This window comes from Zootermopsis nevadensis, unplaced genomic scaffold (assembly GCF_977971745.1).
Source record: "Zootermopsis nevadensis isolate Lab colony 2312 unplaced genomic scaffold, Znev_1.0 Znev_ptg000009l, whole genome shotgun sequence".
Taxonomy (NCBI): Eukaryota; Metazoa; Arthropoda; class Insecta; order Blattodea; family Termopsidae; genus Zootermopsis; species Zootermopsis nevadensis.
In genome coordinates, this window is record NW_028259141.1 from 6,629,152 (window position 1) to 6,649,256 (window position 20,105).

Below are 20,105 nucleotides of genomic sequence, written 5' to 3' on the forward strand. Positions count from 1 at the left end.
CATACTTGAAAGTATTATTATATAAACTTTTAATAAATAACACAAGCACATGGCTCTGTTACATGGATTTGAACTCAAGTCCCCCACAACCGCAACCATCTCTCGCTTTTCTTGCAGAAGACACAAAGATATACGTAAGTCTGAAGCTACATCACCTGTGGCAAGTCGCGGTAGACATTGAACTGTTGAAACTATAGCTTAACATATGCATCGGCAGTGCAGCCAAAGCAGAGGACCGAGTGGAAGAGGAGAATCGAGGAGGCCATGGACCGAATACGGACCGGGAAGAAGAAGAAGAAGAAGAAGAAGAAGGAGGAGGAGGAGGAGGAGGAGGAGGAGGAGGAGGAGAAGGAGAAGAAGGAGGAGGAGGAGGAGAAGGAGGAGGAGGAGGAGGAGGAGGAGGAGGAGGAGGAGGAGGAGGAGAAGAAGGAGAAGAAGGAGGAGGAGGAGGAGAAGGAGGAGGAGGAGGAGGAGGAGGAGAAGGAGAAGAAGTTCTTCGGTGGAATTGATATTCATACATTTCAAACCGATCTCAGAAAATTTTGTGCAAAATTGAATACCTTTTTTATTGGCCGTGCTATTATTGTAAAACTTTCAATTTTTTCTGAAAACGTGGTACATGTAGGCAACCTTCCCTAAAATATTAGATGTGTGTTGGACCATTTTCGCACTGAGTGACTCAAATTGTCAGCGTCGGCACACATACACCATATTATTCATAATTAATACTTCCAACGGTTAAAACCTTTAGTAATACGCAATATAATTAACAGATACAAATGCGGGGTTAGAATATTTTTTCTATAACATACCAGTAACTATAATATTTGGACCGCAAAACGAAATCGATACTTCAGCCAGCTGGCTGGCTCGTTAGAAACATGGCGTGCAGTAGTTCGATTAACAGCCGCATTAGAACAATGGCGCCATGCGTGTCTTGCTGATAATGGTGGCAGCTGATGTAATTACCCACGCACCTGGCTCCCTTAAACAGAGCGTCTGAAATTATTTCAGTACTGCGCATATTTATTTTGTGAGGCTAATGACGTTGGCGACGGACAGCGTCTACAGATCCCACTCTCATTTACCAAAGCAAATGATTATCTTGTGACACAGATTTAGGTTATTCGATCGAAAAAAGACTTCTTGAGGTGAGGAAGTTATTGTTTTACTCAGACTCACCAGAAGAATTCTGGCCTTATAGTAAGAATATTGCTTTCTTCCACGTCTTTTCAAACTATTTAACGTATTCAATTGAGCTTACTAGCAAATTCCTTACAAAAATGATAATAAAAAGCCTCCTCAGGAAAACGAACACTTGGAAGATCTTGACGTAGATTCATTTCGCTCAGGATGGGTCCCCAACACAGTAATGAAACTTGGAGTTATAGAAAAGGGAATTTCTTCACTAATTAAGCGACTATTAGGTTTTCAAGCACAACTCTGCTTAATTTAGTTAATTAGTAAGTTGTGTTAATTTCAATAAACAATATATTTAAAATTAACAGTGCCAATTAAAATAAACGTGTTGTGCTGTCATGTAAAGGTAGGAGCCACGTGAAGGGCTAATCACTCGTCCAAGGATTTCTACAAAATATTAAAAAATATTAAGATACCTCCCACGTGTCAGTAGACCAAGGTCCTTCTTGATTGTAGAGCCACTGATAATAAAAATTACAATTAAAATAAAAAGTAGAATATTGTCAAAACAGAAGATATTATAGTTACCACAGAGCTTTAAAGTATTAAGAATGTATGACCCAAAGAGATAATTTTATTCTTATAATTTCTCGCGATATTTAAGTTGACATAAGATTACAGTAAAAAGACATTTCAAATGAATCTCGATTGTACCGTCTGAATATGAATTTTAATTGCAAATTAATCTTTTGCGACGTTTATATTAGAAAACTACTTCTTACTTTGTGTAATAAGCAATTTGTAGTCTGTCTCAGTGTTTTTTGGTCACACTGTACTCATAAGCAGATAATTTCAGCTCGCGTGTGAACTGTACTCACTCCACTTTTCCCCTCTTCCCCGCCCCCGGGCTGACTGTAAATAATAGAGCGGATGTCCGGTTTGTATCAAATTTAAATTTTTAGAACACGATCAAATCCCACGATAGAGTCAGCCCAACCAGACAGACACCTGTGTGAACGTCTATCTGTCTGTCTGTCTGTCTGTCTGGACTTACCAACCGGCGAAATAAATTTTTATGACTGTCTTTGTAGCGAAAAACTACAATTATACTGGCGCCAGCATGTAGAACACAAAACATTTACACTGCAGAAACTCCACTACGCAGTTAAATCACCTCCAGTACAATGCAGTTTACTTTAAACTGACTTCTCACAGAAAATGAACCAGTAATAGGAAAAACCTTGTATATTTGCTAAAACACTTTTATAAGCAAGTCGCGACTTCCGAGGTACCCAGTCATATCAGAAACCTGATGATGGGGACAGAGTTCGTTCCCGAAACGTCGGTTTACTACAGTAACCAGTTAACGCGGCTGATTTCCCGAGAAGATTTTATTCATCAAGTTTTGTCTCGTGTCATTTAAGTAGGAAAATGGCGCGGGGACTCGATCGACTGCTTTTAGAAGTTCTACTAAAATATATAAAGATACAAAAAGGAATACAGAAAAATACGAAAGATGCCACTCCCTGTCGGATTTTCAACAAACCTTTCCACTGATGATATTAAACGTTACGTTCTGTTTTCTTTTCTGGGTTACTATTTCGCCCAATAATTTTCTATTACTGAAATAACGCATTTGAAACTTATCGTGTGACAAGACACCGACGCTTGAATTTATTAATAAATACATTGTCTCGTAATATGTTACGAGTTCAGAAGAAGCAAACCGAACTCTTTCTGAATGAGTAGGCTATAACTTTAATCGACCTCTCATACTCTGAAACAGGACATATAAAATATCATCTGATTTTATGAAGGCACTTCTTAAAGATGTCCTTTATAAATGCCTTTAGAGTCTGATGTAAATCTAACACTTACAGTATCACGACTCTAGGTCCAGTGGTTACATGCAACGTGTTTCGTGAAGATTTACGAACCTGTTTGCTGAAGAAGTGTGTGGGTTCATAACACGAAACACACACATAGGTTACATTACGACAAAAAAGGAAAACAAAAGTTTTACCCGTGAGATGATAGTTTTTACCTAACAGGATTGCACTCTGCTCGCATCTGACGGCGCATTTCCTTATGCAGAATTTTTTTAAACTTTTCCACATTAAATATAACACAGCATCTCTGAAGAAGAAGAAAAAGTTATAATGTTTTGCATGTGTGTGTACAAGGAAGAAGGAAAATTAAAAAATACAAGAACAGTACAAGGAAAGATGCGACAAGACAACGTGATCTCTGTTTACTTCTAATATGAACACCATTTTAAGATCATTACTTTCTGACACGTGTCATTTTGTGATCAATAAACCTTAAATACGAACTTTACCATTCAACTTTTAAATAACCAGACATATCAGTCCACTGACTATTCCGTGAAAGTAATGACACTTATAAGAAAAAGCTTTCTAACAGAGTTACAGCTGCAAATAATTAATGTTTTATAGATGGGATGAACGTGATGAAATATTATTGTAAAAAATTCTGGATTTAACCCAGAACTAGAAGACGGAAGTGTATATTCAGAAGACACACGTTTCGATCCAAAATCAGGACCTACCTAACAATTCTAGATGAAATTATCAACGAATTCAACCAACTTCGTGAAATAACTAAAAATAATTTATCATAACAATTGTAGACGATAAACTTATTTTAAACATTTCCATATGATGGAAGTTTAACTCTTTAAATCTCAATGGTAACTATATGTACCATCTGCTTTAACAACCAGTAATTCTCCTTTTTTACCACTGAGTGTATATATGAGTTTCATATGATCTCATAATAAACAGCGATCATTTCAGCATTAACCATTTTATCTTTGAAATGGTGAAGCAAAGTGTTTTATTTGCGGTACGGACTGGGTGACTAAATATTATTTAGATTAACTTCTGACTTAAAGCGTTAATAAGTAGCAAGAAATACTTTAATTTGCGTCGGCCTATCTGCGCTGTTAACGGTTCATTAATTATTAACGTCAAAAAAAATTGTGCCTATGCTGAACATAATCTGCAAATTACCTTCAAAACGCCATGTTTGTGTTCGCAATAAGTGACCGTTAAAACATTGGGGTGAGGGGGAACACATTTGGAAAACACGTGTCATCAATATTAGATCGCAACTTCCCACTCCTATAATGAAACGAAGTTGACAGTCGAGGACAAGTACTGACTCCGTAGTGATAAATCATAAATCCGACACTAACATCTCATAAGCAACATTATCAAGATGAAAACCTGCGAATAAATTTCAATCTTATTTCCTGTCCCAACCTTTATTTAAAAGGAAAAGTCCGCGATTCTGACAAAGGCCACCTGACAATATATTCCATGCAAATCGATGGTAGCGATCGCGGCTTCCTACACTGCCGACATACGTACATTGATACCTACCAATGACGGGATTACACATCTGTCTGCTTCACGCCCACTTATTGCAAACATTTGAGAAACTTTTCTGCGTGCTATTCGAAAGGATCCAGCGGTTATGTTAAATGTGGGCCTAGGTAACGTCATAAGTTGAGAATTTCTACATATGTACCATATATGCATGTGTTTATGTATATACGCACGTATATTTATTTAACTATGTACGCGTATGTAAAAATGTGTAGGCCTATGTGTGTATGTGAATGAATAAATATGTATGTGTACGTTTTTGGAATCAATAGTAGTACATTAAAATAACATTTATGTCGAAATTATGATTAATTCAGTATATGCCAACAGTCACTCGATTCAGAATTTTGTTTTTCATTGACAGAGAGGTTAGAACTTAAAAATAAAATTTCCCCAATGAAATCTTGAGCAGAAACTTGTTCTGGTTCAGCGTTGTTAAACAATCACACATCAGTAGCCTGTCTGGAAATCCAGTAAGTGGTTCGAGATTTAAAATCGGAAAATGTCTGATACTTAGCAAAAATGTCAACCACTATACCACAACGTTAGGTTGGTAACACTGAGACAGACGACTAATCAGGAATGTAAATATCGGACTTCTCAGATAATTCTGGCTCCACAGAGACCCGTTGTGTAATATCGGTGCCGACTGACGCAAGAGCTGCCCTATATATCACTCGCGTGTCGCTCGCTGGTAAGAACAGGTTTGTCAACCTTGTTAATTTTCACAGAAACTTCATGCATGAACCATACGAAATAAACAGAAGGTCTAGTTGTTATACAGATGATATAATGCAATGAATTGGATGTAGAGTCTTTCAGAAAATATTTGTGACCACATCATGACTTGTTTTTCACATAGGTCAAAGAAATGTAGATGCAAAAATATACACATTTAACAAACTCTCTTGAGATAACTATGAAATGATGTTCAAGAATAACGTGTAGTAGGGAAATACGTTTTGTTCGTCAATTTTAACGCACAACTGGTACACAAAAAAAAATATATTACTGTTGATTAACCTCTCTTAACCAGCCAGGGGAGACTGGCCTAAAATGACATAGACTACTACTCTAAATATAAATCTGTTTAATATAATAGCTCTGACCTCTTAATTAAAAACTGCATGCTGTCTGTAATGTTTGGCCTGTGAACAAATGTTTGTTGCATATGCAACTAGACTTCCTATGGATATTTAAAAAAATATAAAAATACACAATTTGTTTTTCGTCAGTGCCTGGGTAAAATGGCAAACTCATGGTCTTCTTTTGAACTACTATTATGTTTACCAATACCAGATTGCCAGATTATTTTTTTCCTGATTAACAACATACTAGGCACAAAGCAGCTAAACAAAAACACAGAGCAGTTATTGTTATATCATTCCTTCCTATTAATAACAAATTATAAAACATTACAATAATCAAGTTAAAAATCTGAAAGCACCAAGTCGTCTGAGAAAGGAAAATATCCTGTGCGATTAGGTCTGTGTACAAAGACTAATGCAAACCTACTATGTTATTTCACTCGAAGTTGGCTGCAGTTAGTTTCCTACCATAACCTAAACACACAAGAAGCAGTGATGCAGATAAAAAGTATTAACTATGACTTACTTTCGAAGTCTTCATTCGGTACGTGTTTCAATAAACTGATCACAAATATTAGGCAGCCAAAGGCGATAAACTATGACTGTAAAACAGTAAGCGAAAAGACCTAAAACACACACTTTCACACACAAACCTTAAACACCGCGTTTTTACAACACGGCATTTTCACTAGAGTTGAGTACCAACATGACGAACCTAACGACGCGAAATTTAAAACTGTGGCATACATTTGACAGAAACACAGGTGTATAGTTCTACCCTGTTATGTAATTTAATACAAAAATCTCCTGACGCAATGGATTAAATCCGTTCTTTCAAAGCCATTCAGCTGGTAAATTCTCCTCCCTTTACGAAACTCAAAGGTTCATTACTGTGTTCGTAGGAACTGGCCACTGGATTCTATCCTGAGCCACATGAATGCTGTCTACAACAGCAAATCCTTTTTCTTTAGAATACATTTTAATATTATCCACCCATCTACTCAAGGTATCTCAAGTGCTGATGCAGGCAAAAGGGTCAGGACTATCTAAAGCGCGTAATTTCGCTTGGTGGTAGCGCTGTATAGAAACCTCACTGGACTAACACGTCTTTACATTACGCGGATTGTGTATAACGCGGTAGAGGATATGACAACTGGTTACAAAGAACTACAGAAGTGTGGGGTAGGGAGAAATAACTTAAATTGTCTTCATGACGCCGTCTTCGAAGAGTGGGATTATTAGAGGCGTAACTTTTCGTGTTATGACAGAAGCTGTTTCATGTCTGCGGCTTTATACCAGACGGGCAGTTGGTATAGCTGCTGCAGTGGAAATGGCTCCGTACGACATGCATGGGCTAGAAGGCAGGCAGGCGGCTGCGTGGAAAAGCAGGGTCATTGGGGAACATGGCGTGCAGCGAACAGATGTGCCCAAATTATATAGTCCCTTCCCCAGACAATGGTAAGTGCGCCTTCTCATTTCCCACAATATCCCTGCACCACACACGTCACTTACTCCTATCAGAAAATAAAAATTCCTTTGAATTTTCGACAACTGGCTTGCAGATAATTCAAAAGATCACGTAAAAAGGACACAAGAAACAACTGCACTATAAAATGACAAAAAATATTTTTTAATAACAGAAGTCCTGTTTATTTCTTGTCTGTCTATAGCAGTGGTATTCAATCTGGGGTACGCGTACCCCCGGGGGTAAGCCAAGACATCTTAGGGGGTACGTGAAATTTAAAAAAAAATATTATTTTATGATAAACACTGAATAATCAGTAATGTAATTTATTTAATTCATTTTACATGTAGATTATATACTATGTATAACCTGAATTATACACCAACAACTTTGGGGGTACAAAGTTGAAAAGAAATTATATCTGAGGGTACGAGAACAAAAAAGGTTGAATACCACTGGTCTATAGCATGAACAGGGAGAAGTGAGAAATACTTACAAACGTTTGGTTGGAATGGCTGAAGGGAAGAGGCGAAGTTTCACACCCATAAAAAGCAACAGATAAAGTATAGGTTTTTATATTTTAATCTTTAGATTTTTGTTCGAAGATAAAAGATACCTACTCAATAACAACTTGTGTGGTTCAAAGTCCTCTCCAGACGGCGGAAATATTACTTTCAAATCTTTCGCAAACCATATTTTACGGTCTGCTTGCCAGGCATGTATATTAATACAGGCATTTTTATGCAGACTGAAGCTGTCTCGCTGGCGACACGAACAAGTTTCGGATTCTGTGATAAAATCTCGAACAAAATCTGGCAATCAACACGGCAAGTATTAACCGGCAGTCTCAGGGCGAGTCGCAAACACGAATGTTGTATTTGAGAGGTGCTGGAATCGAATCTCGGTTCAGGTACCCAACAAACTTGACGTTTCGTGATTTTCCACAATTATTTGGAACTGATTACTTTTTCACACACATCGACCAATTCCTTTCAGATCCTTTCCAGGTTGCCGTGAAACTAATTATTATGCTTAGTGAGCTTTTAAATTTTGTGACGTCGTTAAATAGCTTAAGGAGCCTATTGACAGTCTCAGACGTTTCGGGGTTAATAGCATGGCACATTACATTTTACCTATGATTGCTAATCTGTGACTGTATGCAAAACAGTCATAGACTTTTAGCATAAATCTATAAATGCAGAATAAAATGTATTAAAGGAACGTATAGTATATAACTGGGTTTCAATATATTTATACTGTAGATAAACAAGAAATCTCAAATCGAATTAATATCTGATGTCTATTTTGAGCGCTGTAAAATACGATTTAAAAATAATGTCGAATTAAAAAAAATAACAAGTAATTCTCCGTATATCAAAACACCGGATTTAACCATTTAAAGCGCAGTGGTAAGTACCACCTGCTTCAAAAGTTAATAACTCTGCAAGTTGTATTCATGAGTTTCTTATCCTGGAATACAATACAAAATACTTTTTGCAATTTTAAATTTGTTATAATTTACATTCTGTATTTTCATTTACTATTTCAGATATCTTACATTAAAAAACAAGTACATCATGTCCAGTTGCTAAAATGTAAGACGACGGCAACAATAAAAATATAATAAATGTTAATATTTTACTTATTATTATTTCAAAAAATTAACCTCTGCCAACTTCTACAAAACTAAACAACGGAACGTCTCAGATGACATTCATACAAACATGTGGGTAATCATAACCTTAATTTCATTCGGTATTCCTGCTAATGATCGCATATTCCTGTCTTCATAATGTACACCACAGGCCGGTTTTCCATTAAAGTACGTGGTACAATAGCAACACACCATTAAGTCCCCAGGAAGTTATCTGCAAAGTCTCTTCGAAACATTGCTTAAGTACAAAGGCAGAGCTCATAGTGGAATACAATTTGGGGATCTGTCTTAAGGCATAAATTATTGTGATATCTGCATTTGTTACGCCTTTCGTGTAGTTTATGTTATTTTAAGGTTGTGCAACTGAACACAATAAGTTCACCAGGAAGACTTCGTAACAGTCGTAAAATAAATCTTAATAAATCATCCGTATTATTAATTTTCATCTAATTCTACTTAATATTTTTTGTCTTATTACAATACTTAATAAAGTAGTTTCTCATACTGTGTCCGATTTCATTGTCTCTACTGACTTCAGATTGTTGTTCTGTTCTGAGCTTGTCGATATTACGGTCTTGTGTAAGGAGGGTCCGACAGATGTCACCACTGACTCTCCTTCCGTTGCTCTGATGTAGCCTTTACGTAATTCTGACAGGTAGCTGCTACTAACAGAAGAAAATAATCAGTAACAAAAATTGTACGTTTCGATTGTCAGTCTGAATTCCGGCAATTTTAAAACCTTGGACTGTGTGGAAGACAGACAGGCAATCTGCTTAAGCAACTGCCTACAGCTAAGAGTCAGTTTTATTTTTAAGAGTGAAGAAACAAACCTTTGAGTTTTGAGAATATAGAATCCGAAAGCCAAAATGCTGATGAGAAGAAAGAGTCCCACGAACAGCACGGCAAGAACAGTTGGCTTACTTATCGGCCAGTGGTCCCTTCCTTGGCGCTCTGTGTTTCGTGCCCAGAAAGTGAGTAACTTGGAACCGGCGTCACTAGTGGACACGGGGACGTTTGTGGTGTTCACTGGAAGGGAACAACGAGTTGGTAAGTAGCTCCTACACCTATGTTCATTCCATTATATGATGAACCGGCTTGGATGTAAATATCCAGACAGAAAGTCCTCGACGCTAGATAAAATTGACAGTTCTTCTCGTTCGAACTAGTGATACAAAACATTCATCTTCCATATTAAAACAAGATTGGGCTTATATTATAACAAACTTCAAATTAACAGATTCACTATGTCTTTTTTTTATAATTTCTACGGAAAGGTGTAGGCATAAAATACCACAAAGTCTACTAATTAAGAATTTAAAATCTTACATTACGTATGAACACAACCGTCAGTCGTATTAGAATAACGACACGACCGATATATCGACTCCCTAATATCGATATGTAGAAGGCAAAATATTGATATATCGTGCGTTTCTCTAGCTCCAACTCGACTCTCTAATATCGATATGTAGAAGGCAAAATATTGATATATCGTGCGTTTCTCTAGCTCCAACTCGACTCTCTAATATCGATATGTAGAAGGCAAAATATTGATATATCGTGAGTTTCTCTATCTCCAACTCGACTCCCTAATATCGATATGTAGAAGGCAAAATATTGATATATCGTGCGTTTCTCTAGCTCCAACTCGACTCTCTAATATCGATATGTAGAAGGCAAAATATTGATATATCGTGCGTTTCTCTAGCTCCAACTCGACTCTCTAATATCGATATGTAGAAGGCAAAATATTGATATATCGTGAGTTTCTCTATCTCCAATTCGACTCTCTAATATCGATATGTAGAAGAAAAATATTGATATATCGTGCTCTCTAGCTCCAACTCTTCAATCCAAGGTGCACATACGATGGACCACAGAGCCGTATGGACGTTGTGACCAAGATAAAGACAATGTGTGCCCATGATGGGAATCGAATATCAGCCTTCCAGCTCGTAGTTAACAACTATACTGACTGAGCTCTTCTGGTTCATAACTTGGCATGTGTCATAGCCAAGAAGACGTGGCATAGGACATCACATGACAACACTTACGGTGATTCACTGCACTGTACTCGCTGCTAATGTTGCTGACCCAAGAAGGAGTGGTTAAATCAACGCTGTTGCAGAGGTCGCCGTTGTCGCAGCATTTCAGGTACGGCCATTTTAGCTTCTTTCTCACTTCCGGCCGTCGGTTCTCACACAGGATCGGCGTATTGCCCCTGATGGATTGAAAGATTTTTGTTACCATATTAAAATGTGCATCTGTACCACATGACTGAATTTTGGACGTGACTTCACATCCAGGGCATCACACTGCTGATATATTATATACTATATACACATACATAAACAGGATTATGAATATTCGTGTCATGCATGACAGACTAATTTATAAATAATGGCGCCAGATGGAAAAAAGGTCCATTTTACTTGTAATGCTACTATCAGGTACACATCCCCTACATCCCACTTCTTTTAAGATCCATTCCATCTACGTCTATGTCTTCCAAGTGGTTTCTCACTTTTATGTTTTCAGAGCAAAGCGTTATCTTATCCTGGTTTACACAGGCCTTTGGGCCAGACCACGAAAAGTTCTACTTCCATTCATTTTCTTTCGTTTGTGAAGGAGTTAATGTGTCTAGTTTGAGTTCCGTTTTAAATGAAACACCCTGTATAGCACTCACTGCACACAGCCCCTGGTGACTGGGTGGGAGCCATCTTTCTTGTCCAGGTATTGACTGTAACACTTGTATTGACTATGACACGTAGTTCTGTTGGTACTTTTACAGTGCGTTGTTGTACATTCGCACAGAAGTTGGCGATCTGTAACACACAGAAGACAAAGGCTAGGTACTTTACCACTTCAACACCACAAACGAGATAGCTTCCTTAGAAACACCGCCCCCTTCCCGAGTATTATCGATATTTTATTAAGTCAAACATTCTCCTGCCATCTATTGACATGGCACTCCAAGCTCACTATTTGTGGATTTCGTTAATAAAAATTATAATTATGTTGGTGAAGAAAACAAAACATTTTATTATTAAATTAAAACCGACACGAAAAACGTTCAGGTATTCCCGATAGAAAACAATGACTGAGGAGGATCCATCCAACAAAACCTTTTGATTTGTAAGACAGCTTTAAAAATCTCCTAGCATCAATGAATGAAATCCAAAATAAAGAAATTAAATACAAAGTCCTGAATAAAATACGTTACTTTTACAGGCATTGCTGCCCTGAGTAGATATTGCTGTTAGTCCGTACCGCAAAGAAAACACTTCACCATTACATAAATCAAATGGTTAAAGCTGTTTCAGGAAATAATTCCTGTTTACATTAAAAATCGTTCGATACCTTAAATACAAAACGCAGAGATAATGATTGTTAAAGCAGGTTGGACATTACAGCTAGTTACGAGTGGGCTTTTAAGGGTTAATAACATTAGATGTTTGAATAGACATTAACGCATTCAGCATCGGTTAGTAACATATCCTATTATTTCCAGATTCATTCACTTCTCCTGTTTCATTTTTCCTGTCCATTTCTCTCAGCCGTTTAGCTTTTTACTACCGTCTTGAGATACACTGGCGTCTGCCTTTGATGACATGACGCCTCTACCAACGGAGCCGGGTGACGCCGATACATACAGCTCCAGTCAGTGTGCGGATTATTAATGCCTTCTATTGTGGAGTCTGCCAGGGCGAGAAACCTAACTGTGCATCCTGCATGAGCGACTTAAGTTTCACTATTACGGGGAACCCCCACCTACAAGTTCGTGTGTTCCTATTACCATTCGGTCGCAGTGAAGGGTTCTGCGTGAAACAAGCAAAGCCTTCTTTGTTCGTCTGCCCTTGGAGCATGTGGGATGTGAAATAAAACATGATGTTCCAAGACTTTTAACACAGCGACACAATAATGCATTACAATTTTATGTTTCTTGGCTTTACATCTCAGGTAGGCTTTTGGCTTCTTCTACTCACAGATTTCTTATTTACTGATGATGTAGATCTATCAATTACATGAGAAATGTAGTAACAGGTTGTAATGTGCAACAAATCTAAAACTTATTGACGATGGTGAAGAGTCAATTGAATAAAAATTTCCTTGGATATTATCCATCGTCTAGTAAATATAAAACGTAAAACGACGTTTCGGAGATGGGACTAGATAGAGCTAATCCCTATCTCCGGAGATAGGGATTAGCTCTATCTAGTGGGCCCAACTATGTAGGAACCTGAAGACGGAGATAGAGTCCCATCTCCGAAACGTCGTTTTACGTTTTATATTTACTAGACGATAGATAGGGATTAGCTCTATCTAGTGGGCCCAACTGTGTAGGAACCTGAAGACGGAGATAGAGTCCCATCTCCGAAACGTCGTTTTACGTTTTATATTTACTAGACGATAGATAGGGATTAGCTCTATCTAGTGGGCCCAACTGTGTAGGAACCTGAAGACGGAGATAGAGTCCCATCTCCGAAAAGTCGTTTTACGTTTTATATTTACTAGACGATGGATAATATCCAAGGAAATTTTTATTCAATTGTAATGTGCAACTTTAAAAAACTCTGTACAGCTATTTGGAACATCAGTAGGTGTTCTGAGTATTAAAGCCGGGTGAACTTGTAGGTAGATATCAAAGTTTCGGGGGAACGTACTGTTTCCATCTTCTACCTTCCGAAATATTAGTATCATCGTACAATTTCACACGTTTTTATGGATCAGAGGACCATTATCGATATTTTCACTGTCGAGAGAAACTGATATCTCGTTAGGAAAATAAACGTAAAGGAATCACTGTGGACTGTATTTAAACGACATTCATATGGTGTGACCGAGCAAAACCACGTCCACACGTCATTGCAACCCAGAAGACCAATATCCACACATTTATTTTAAGATTTCTGAAAGTTATGAACAATATTATATTTTATTTCCCATTACTGTTTTTTTATCGAGGCGTGATGAAATTTTTTTTAAATAGTGATTTGCAATAAGCATGTTAATAATTTCCAGTTACTTTACCAAAGCTTTTTTAAACAGTATTCTTAAACAGGGATTATTTCCTTAAACAGCATCAACCAGTTGATCTTCGTAATGATGAAGCGTTGTCTTCTTTGCGGTACGGGCTGAATTCTTAAATATTATTTAGACGAGTTTATGTTTCAGAGGCTTGAAAACCAATTAATAAAACTGAAACAATGTAACAAAAAAAACGCCATATTCAAATGCATGTTGAGAGACTGTCCTACCTCCCTCACACTTGTTAACAGCCCTGTCTCTCTCTCTCTCTCTGGACACTGTTTTTCAGCCACGTGGCATTTCTACCCTGTCCACGCCCCCTTAGGATTAGTCACGTCATATTTCGGTCCCTTAAATGTAGTGTGTCACATATGGCATTCATACTTTGAAGTCTGGGAAGACTTTCGAGCCCGCTGTTGATAGAGGGGACGGACTGCAAGCCGCCTGCAGTGGCGTCCGGACGCCCGCCGTCCGGACGCTTCCAGATGCGGCACTCGGGCGTCCACCAAACGGAAGTAAACATCGCCAGACCGCCAAACATACTTGGCTGTGCTATTGTGCAGCCAGTAACAGAGAGAGATAAAAAGTCTGAAGGAAAGTTTGCCTGCTTGAACCTTGTAATGATTCATAAATGACTTCGGCTCCTGAATTATCGGGGCTTCCACAGTCTGGCGTACAGGACAACGAAGAATAATTTGTTTTCAGACTGAATTTTAATATTTATGCGTTCTTTGCACCAAGCACGTAAAGTTAACTCATAATGAAGATTGAGATTTGAAGTTTCTCACGGCAGTGGAGTTTTTTCTGGGTTGTGACTTCGCCCTCAAAAAGTGACGATTTTTAATATTAAGTAGCGTTAAAATTTATTTAAGATGTAATACAGAAGAAAATAGATTAGTGGATTGCAAGTTATACCCATGTATTATATACGGAATGTCCCATATGTCCGAAGCCATAGGAGAAACCGGGTTTTGTGAACACGGTAATGAACTTCTGTGTTCCATAAAAGACGGTACGTCATACTAGTCGAGAAACTAGTTCGTTTATACACGTTACAAGCCTTTCATAAATATTTAAAATATTTTTTCCACTATTTTTTGTAAGTTATAAGCTGTTTTAATATTTTTTTTTCAGATCCGAGATTCGTGTAAAATGCATGTAATATTGCGCCAAAAATTAATTTCGCCCGAAAACAGTGTAGGCAGTTGGTACAAAATGCAACAGTATCTAATACACTCTAACAGTTTTTGCAGATAAAGCAACATGCGAAACGTACAGACGGAAATATCATCTCTCCATTACGCGTTCACTTCATACAGTCCGCGTAATGAACTCGTAACAAAATCTGTAGACGAATGCCACGCGAGCCATCGGCTGAACGTCCACGGTTAGCATTCCTCTTGTTCTGTCTGAAGTACCAATTGCAGCATAGTTTTTAGGACGTAAATTGACTCAACTGTCAATAGTATGTGGGCTAGAGGAATCATTTTGTGTGTGGGAACTGCTCTCGATGCCACTGAAAATTGTAGTGATGCCCGACAGGCTGGCGACCTTTTCCGACAAGAAGTTAGCTATTTGAAGGGGAGACGTCTCGGTCTTTATACTAGGCGCATCATTTTTCTGTTCCAGGACGGTCGTCTGCGAAGGTCACGGTTGGTCTCATGCGAGTACAAATTCAAGACTTCAACACATGCCGCATAGCCCAAGTTAAATCTTTATACACCAGCGGTAAAACTATATATACCACGTGCTTTATACATTCGTTTTTCCCCCCCCTGAAATGTCACAGAATATTTCAGCCAAAGAGATATTACTGACTATCGGTGCTCTTATGAATGGCATGTTCTGTCATAATTCGAGAAGAGATGAATGGATTTTCGTGAAATTTGGTACGGAGAATATGCCCAGACAAAAATCTTAATTTCCTACAATCTTCAATAACGACGTGAGCTGGAAGGGTGATCATGTATCATAACGCCGTTACCCATAATCCCATAAATATTGTACTTTTAATGTGATGTCATCACTGTCCAATGCTAAAAATTATTGGTACTTGTGGGTTATCGGGACACATCGCTTTAAAAATAGGTTAGGTTAGGTTAGGCTAGGTTAGGTTAGTTTAGGTTAGGTTAGGTTAGGTTAGGTTAGTTTAGGTTTTTGGTTAGTTTAGGTTAGGTTACGTTAGGTTGACTGCCACGGTAATCTAGCGGTTAGAACGCTGGCCTTGTAATCCTGGGGTCTCGGGTTCGATTCCCGGCGGTGCCCGAATTTATAACTTGTGTTGGGGAAGGCCGTGGTCTAGGCAACACGGAGTTTTCCTCGGGGGGCTTCCCCGGTTTCTCCGTGGCATCCCAACAATTACTCCATTCACACACAGAAGAAGGCAATGGCAAACCACTTCTGGATCATCTGCCAAGAACGTATATGAACAGGTCCCAGTCCGAGAAAAGGATGGAAGGATCCTGTTCATATGGACCTGTCGTCAGACAGAACACTGAATAATATAAATAATAATAGGTTAGGTTAGTTTAGGTTAGGTTAGGTTAGTTTAGGTTAGGTTAGGTTAGGTTAGGTTAGTTTAGTTTAGGTTAATGTGTGTGGATAAATGACATATACTTGAAAGTTACTATATTTTATTTCAATAAATGACAAATTATTATATTCGAATCTCCCGTTTTGTGTCCCGATAACCAACAAGTACCAAATTATTATTCCCGTAAAATTCAAGCTGTCATACTGCGTTAGTTGATACGCGTTTCCGTGTAGGCTACATTTGTGCTGTGTCTCACTTGAAGCATTTGTATGGACTGCCACTTCAGCGTTGTTTTTGTCAGTGATTCTATTTTCTGAATCTCATTTTATAATGAGTGATGCCGTGTCATATGAACCAGCTCTGCTGCCATTTATGGAACAAACAGGAGGCTCCTTCATGTCAAACTTCACAACATAATCACTTCTAGTGGAAAGAATTATGCTTCCTTTTCAAATCTCAAGTGCACCATTAACATTCCTTTATGGCAGAAGCGAGAGAGCTATGAGTATACTGAAGCTTTTGAAGCAAAAGGAGGTAAGTTCGGTTGTATTAGTTGAGCAGAAAATGATATATGAGACACTGCTATCACTCTGGACATGTCATTTTGCTACCATGTACCAGGTAGCGTGGTTAGGGAATCAGCTGCCCCAACCGACATATTTTGTGGCTTAATTAGTATCTTTAGACGAATATTGGGTTGGTAACTTGAAATGGAACAATAACTTTTTCCCCACATTCCTCCTTATTTATCATGCGCACCATTTTATAATTTACATTTCAACTTTACAAAATGGCAGCAAATGATATAGTAAATGGAAATCACACTGGCGAACAGCGATTCTATTTGGACAGACATGGTAAATTATTAAGTACTGTTGTGTTTCTGGACCTGAGTCATCATTCAGTATCATAAAATGATACTGCCGAGTTTCGGGACTGACTTTTGCTCACGTCTTCAGGTAAACATGTCTATTCTGCTGGGTCCAATCTAAAAGGCTAATCCGAAACCCATTCGTTCTGAATATAACTGTCTTCTGGGAATGTTGTACCGTTTAGTCTCTAAAAAAACTGCCCGACGTTTCAACTATACTTACTGCCTCCATCATCAGGACACTGACTTCACAGACCAGATGAGAGTTATTCTCTGTCTTAAGTATCTGAAATCGCACACACCATTTTTTATCTTATTTTTTATTTCTTTATTCAGAGCATAAATATTGGACGGTCTCTGGACCCTATGACATCACATCAAACGTAAAACCTCAACAACGTAAACAGCACAGACTAAGAAGTAGGTTTGGTAAATTCTTCATGAAAAATTGTGTAGTCATGTTCTTTGTCCTGTATCATAAAATTTACTGAACTATGTGAAGTGAAATATTTGTGCGAAGGAAATTTGTGAAACACGAATTCCTGAGCAGCTGTTCAAATATTCAAAGTTGTTGACCACTTCAATAAAATTGCCTTAAGACGCGCGTTTATGCTTCTTAATGGTAAGACCAAGTTCTTAGCTCTTTCTGTTGTTCCTGTGTCTTGTGTAGGATTGCAAATTACGTTCGTTTTATTATTGATTTTGTAAGACGACGTCGCCCACACACCAAGGTCACATATTTAAATCCCAGCAAGGGGGGGGGAGAGAGAGAGAAGAAAACACGATTTCTACAAACAACCAGAGAAATTGAGAAGCTGTGAATTATCTACTGGTAAAAATCATAAAAAACACAGATAATATAAAAACTGAAACTGAGAGATACGTATTCGTCGAGACATCATCTCGTTGTGTGCGCCACTGTGGCGACTGCCATTTGTTTTCTCGTTCCCATAGTAACATAAAATGACTGCGTGATCGATTTATTGTATAATATTTCGTGGTCGTGATCTGTCATCCAATACAGTTTCATGTTATTTTTATTTTATTGTTCATTGGAGTTATAATTCGACTTATAAAACACAAAAGATTTATTTTAGATACTGTATATGCCTGTATCGCTTTATACTCAAGAGGAAAGAAACAATTTCTCTTTTGGAAACAGAATCCTGATTAAGATATTTCTACGCCAGCAAAATCCGTTGTTTCCAGAATGGTTGAACTACACTGTGGTACTTTTATTACCATGTCTAATTAAATATGATTCAAAACCTTTATGAAATTGAACAGAGAGATCTGAGGACATCGTACACCTGTTAAAACCGTTTTAAAATGTAAAATTGACCCAAGATATCTCCGAGAGTCACATAAATCCAATACATAAACTTCGAAATGACTTCTTCTGAATTTATTTTAATACTATCGATATTATCCTTACAAAACGCACAGATCTTCGAAGCGACCTCTTCCCTTCAGGTTTTCCATTACAAATTAATCTCACGCATGCTACATATCTCGTAAATCTCATAATCTATTTTATCATACTAATGATAATGGCCAAGAGTATAAATTATAAAGCTTCTCTACAATTTTTTTCAGTCTCCTGTCACTTCTACTTAGTCCAAATATTCTCCTCAGAACGCCGCTGTATCCAGCATTACCAGTTTCTCAAAATATAATGAAATAAAAAAAGATACACGGCATAAAGCAAATATATAATTAATTTACAGCAGGGGTTCTCTAAACTTTCCTAGCTGAATGTTACCCCAGGTCACCTGCGAACCCATTTGGACACACAACCACTGTTTAAAAATGGCCTGACACAATGGCAATTTATTGAAACGTCAAGGCAAGGTATTTACAATACTAAGGTAGTTTTACTAATGCAAATAGATTAACATATTACACATTAATTCTGTTTAACGTAATCAGTCATTAGTAAAATATTTGACACTGCCTTCGCTCGAAGACTTTGTCAATGTCAGGTTTACTTTGTGATTTTGCAACAACTATTCGCCAGTAGGACGTGTCCTAATCCTTGATTCGATGTTCGTTACTAAGCTAAGCAGGTGGTCAGTTGTAGGCACTGCTAGACACTTTCCGACATCAGGTTACAATTTTTCATCACACACAATGACACAGTTACAAATACACATCGGCGACCCACAGGTTGAGAACCCCCGATTTACAACTTTCATTTGAACCATATTTAAAGATAACGAATGTTTTATGAAGTACAAGGGAAAAGCTTTTATTAAGATGTGTTAGTCTTCTGGGTTGTAGCACCGTTTAGTCTGGTAGAAGTTCACAGATGTTTCACAGGTCCTTGCTGCCTTCATAATTAGGGCAATGAGTAGGCAGCAAACATCTCTGAAACGTCGGTAAACTTCTACCAGACTAAACTGCGTAATCATTTCATACTCGGCAAAGTGAGAATTTCAAATTAAGAAAGAAATCAATTTTTAATCTTACGCAGTTTATCTGCGGTATTTCGGCTTTAAACCTGCAATAACCGGAAATGAACGACAATGAAGTATTTGACGTAGGAAATAACGTGTTTGTAAAATGTGTACTCAACTGGACAGCATCTTACTATAGCGTTTTAAAAGAGAAACACACGATTCGTGAAAATATAAACTTTTAATTTTAATTACTCGGAAAACTCCCGTTAGCAAATATTCTTGTGTCTGAAAGGCAACTGTAAGGAGCATGTTCGTAGTAACGAATACTCCAAAAGAATTTTTCTCAGCTTTTGGTGGACCGTGGACCCCCTCCGAAATCCTCATACATTTTGATCAAATAGAACATAGATTAACTAAAACGTAGATAGAACGTATAGTTTTTACGTCATGTTTTCACTCCAATATGAAAGTAAAACTGTGATCAAAAAATCTTAAAACATAGCAACATATTATTACG

At 37.8% G+C, this 20,105-nt stretch overlaps 2 protein-coding genes and 1 long non-coding RNA gene across 6 annotated transcripts in view; 1 reads left to right on the forward strand and 2 right to left on the reverse strand.

Annotated features, from left to right (window-relative positions):
• Nucleotides 1-6,318, reverse strand: part of LOC110826856 (uncharacterized) — a 102,904-nt gene extending 96,586 nt beyond the window's left edge. The window contains exon 1 of the mRNA XM_022057918.2: nucleotides 6,165-6,318. The gene's annotated coding sequence lies outside the window, so the exon portion shown is untranslated. The remainder of the gene's footprint in view (nucleotides 1-6,164) is intronic.
• LOC110826859 (uncharacterized) lies at nucleotides 5,170-8,744 on the forward strand. The gene is made up of 3 exons (XR_002542166.2): nucleotides 5,170-5,244; nucleotides 6,907-7,096; nucleotides 8,653-8,744. It is a non-coding gene; the product is annotated as an uncharacterized LOC110826859 (long non-coding RNA).
• The window catches only part of LOC110826858 (BMP and activin membrane-bound inhibitor homolog), a 30,874-nt gene continuing 18,431 nt past the window's right edge, over nucleotides 7,663-20,105 (reverse strand). For 3 of the 4 annotated variants that reach the window (XM_022057924.2, XM_022057920.2, XM_022057923.2), the window contains 4 exons: nucleotides 11,444-11,582; nucleotides 10,812-10,978; nucleotides 9,588-9,783; nucleotides 7,663-9,422 (listed from right to left, as the gene is read on the reverse strand). In XM_022057924.2, the coding sequence (XP_021913616.1) occupies nucleotides 9,257-9,422; nucleotides 9,588-9,783; nucleotides 10,812-10,978; nucleotides 11,444-11,582 (668 nt within the window). In that variant the 3' untranslated portion in view covers nucleotides 7,663-9,256. The remainder of the gene's footprint in view (nucleotides 9,423-9,587; nucleotides 9,784-10,811; nucleotides 10,979-11,443; nucleotides 11,583-20,105) is intronic. The other variant, XM_022057922.2, reaches the window with a different exon arrangement.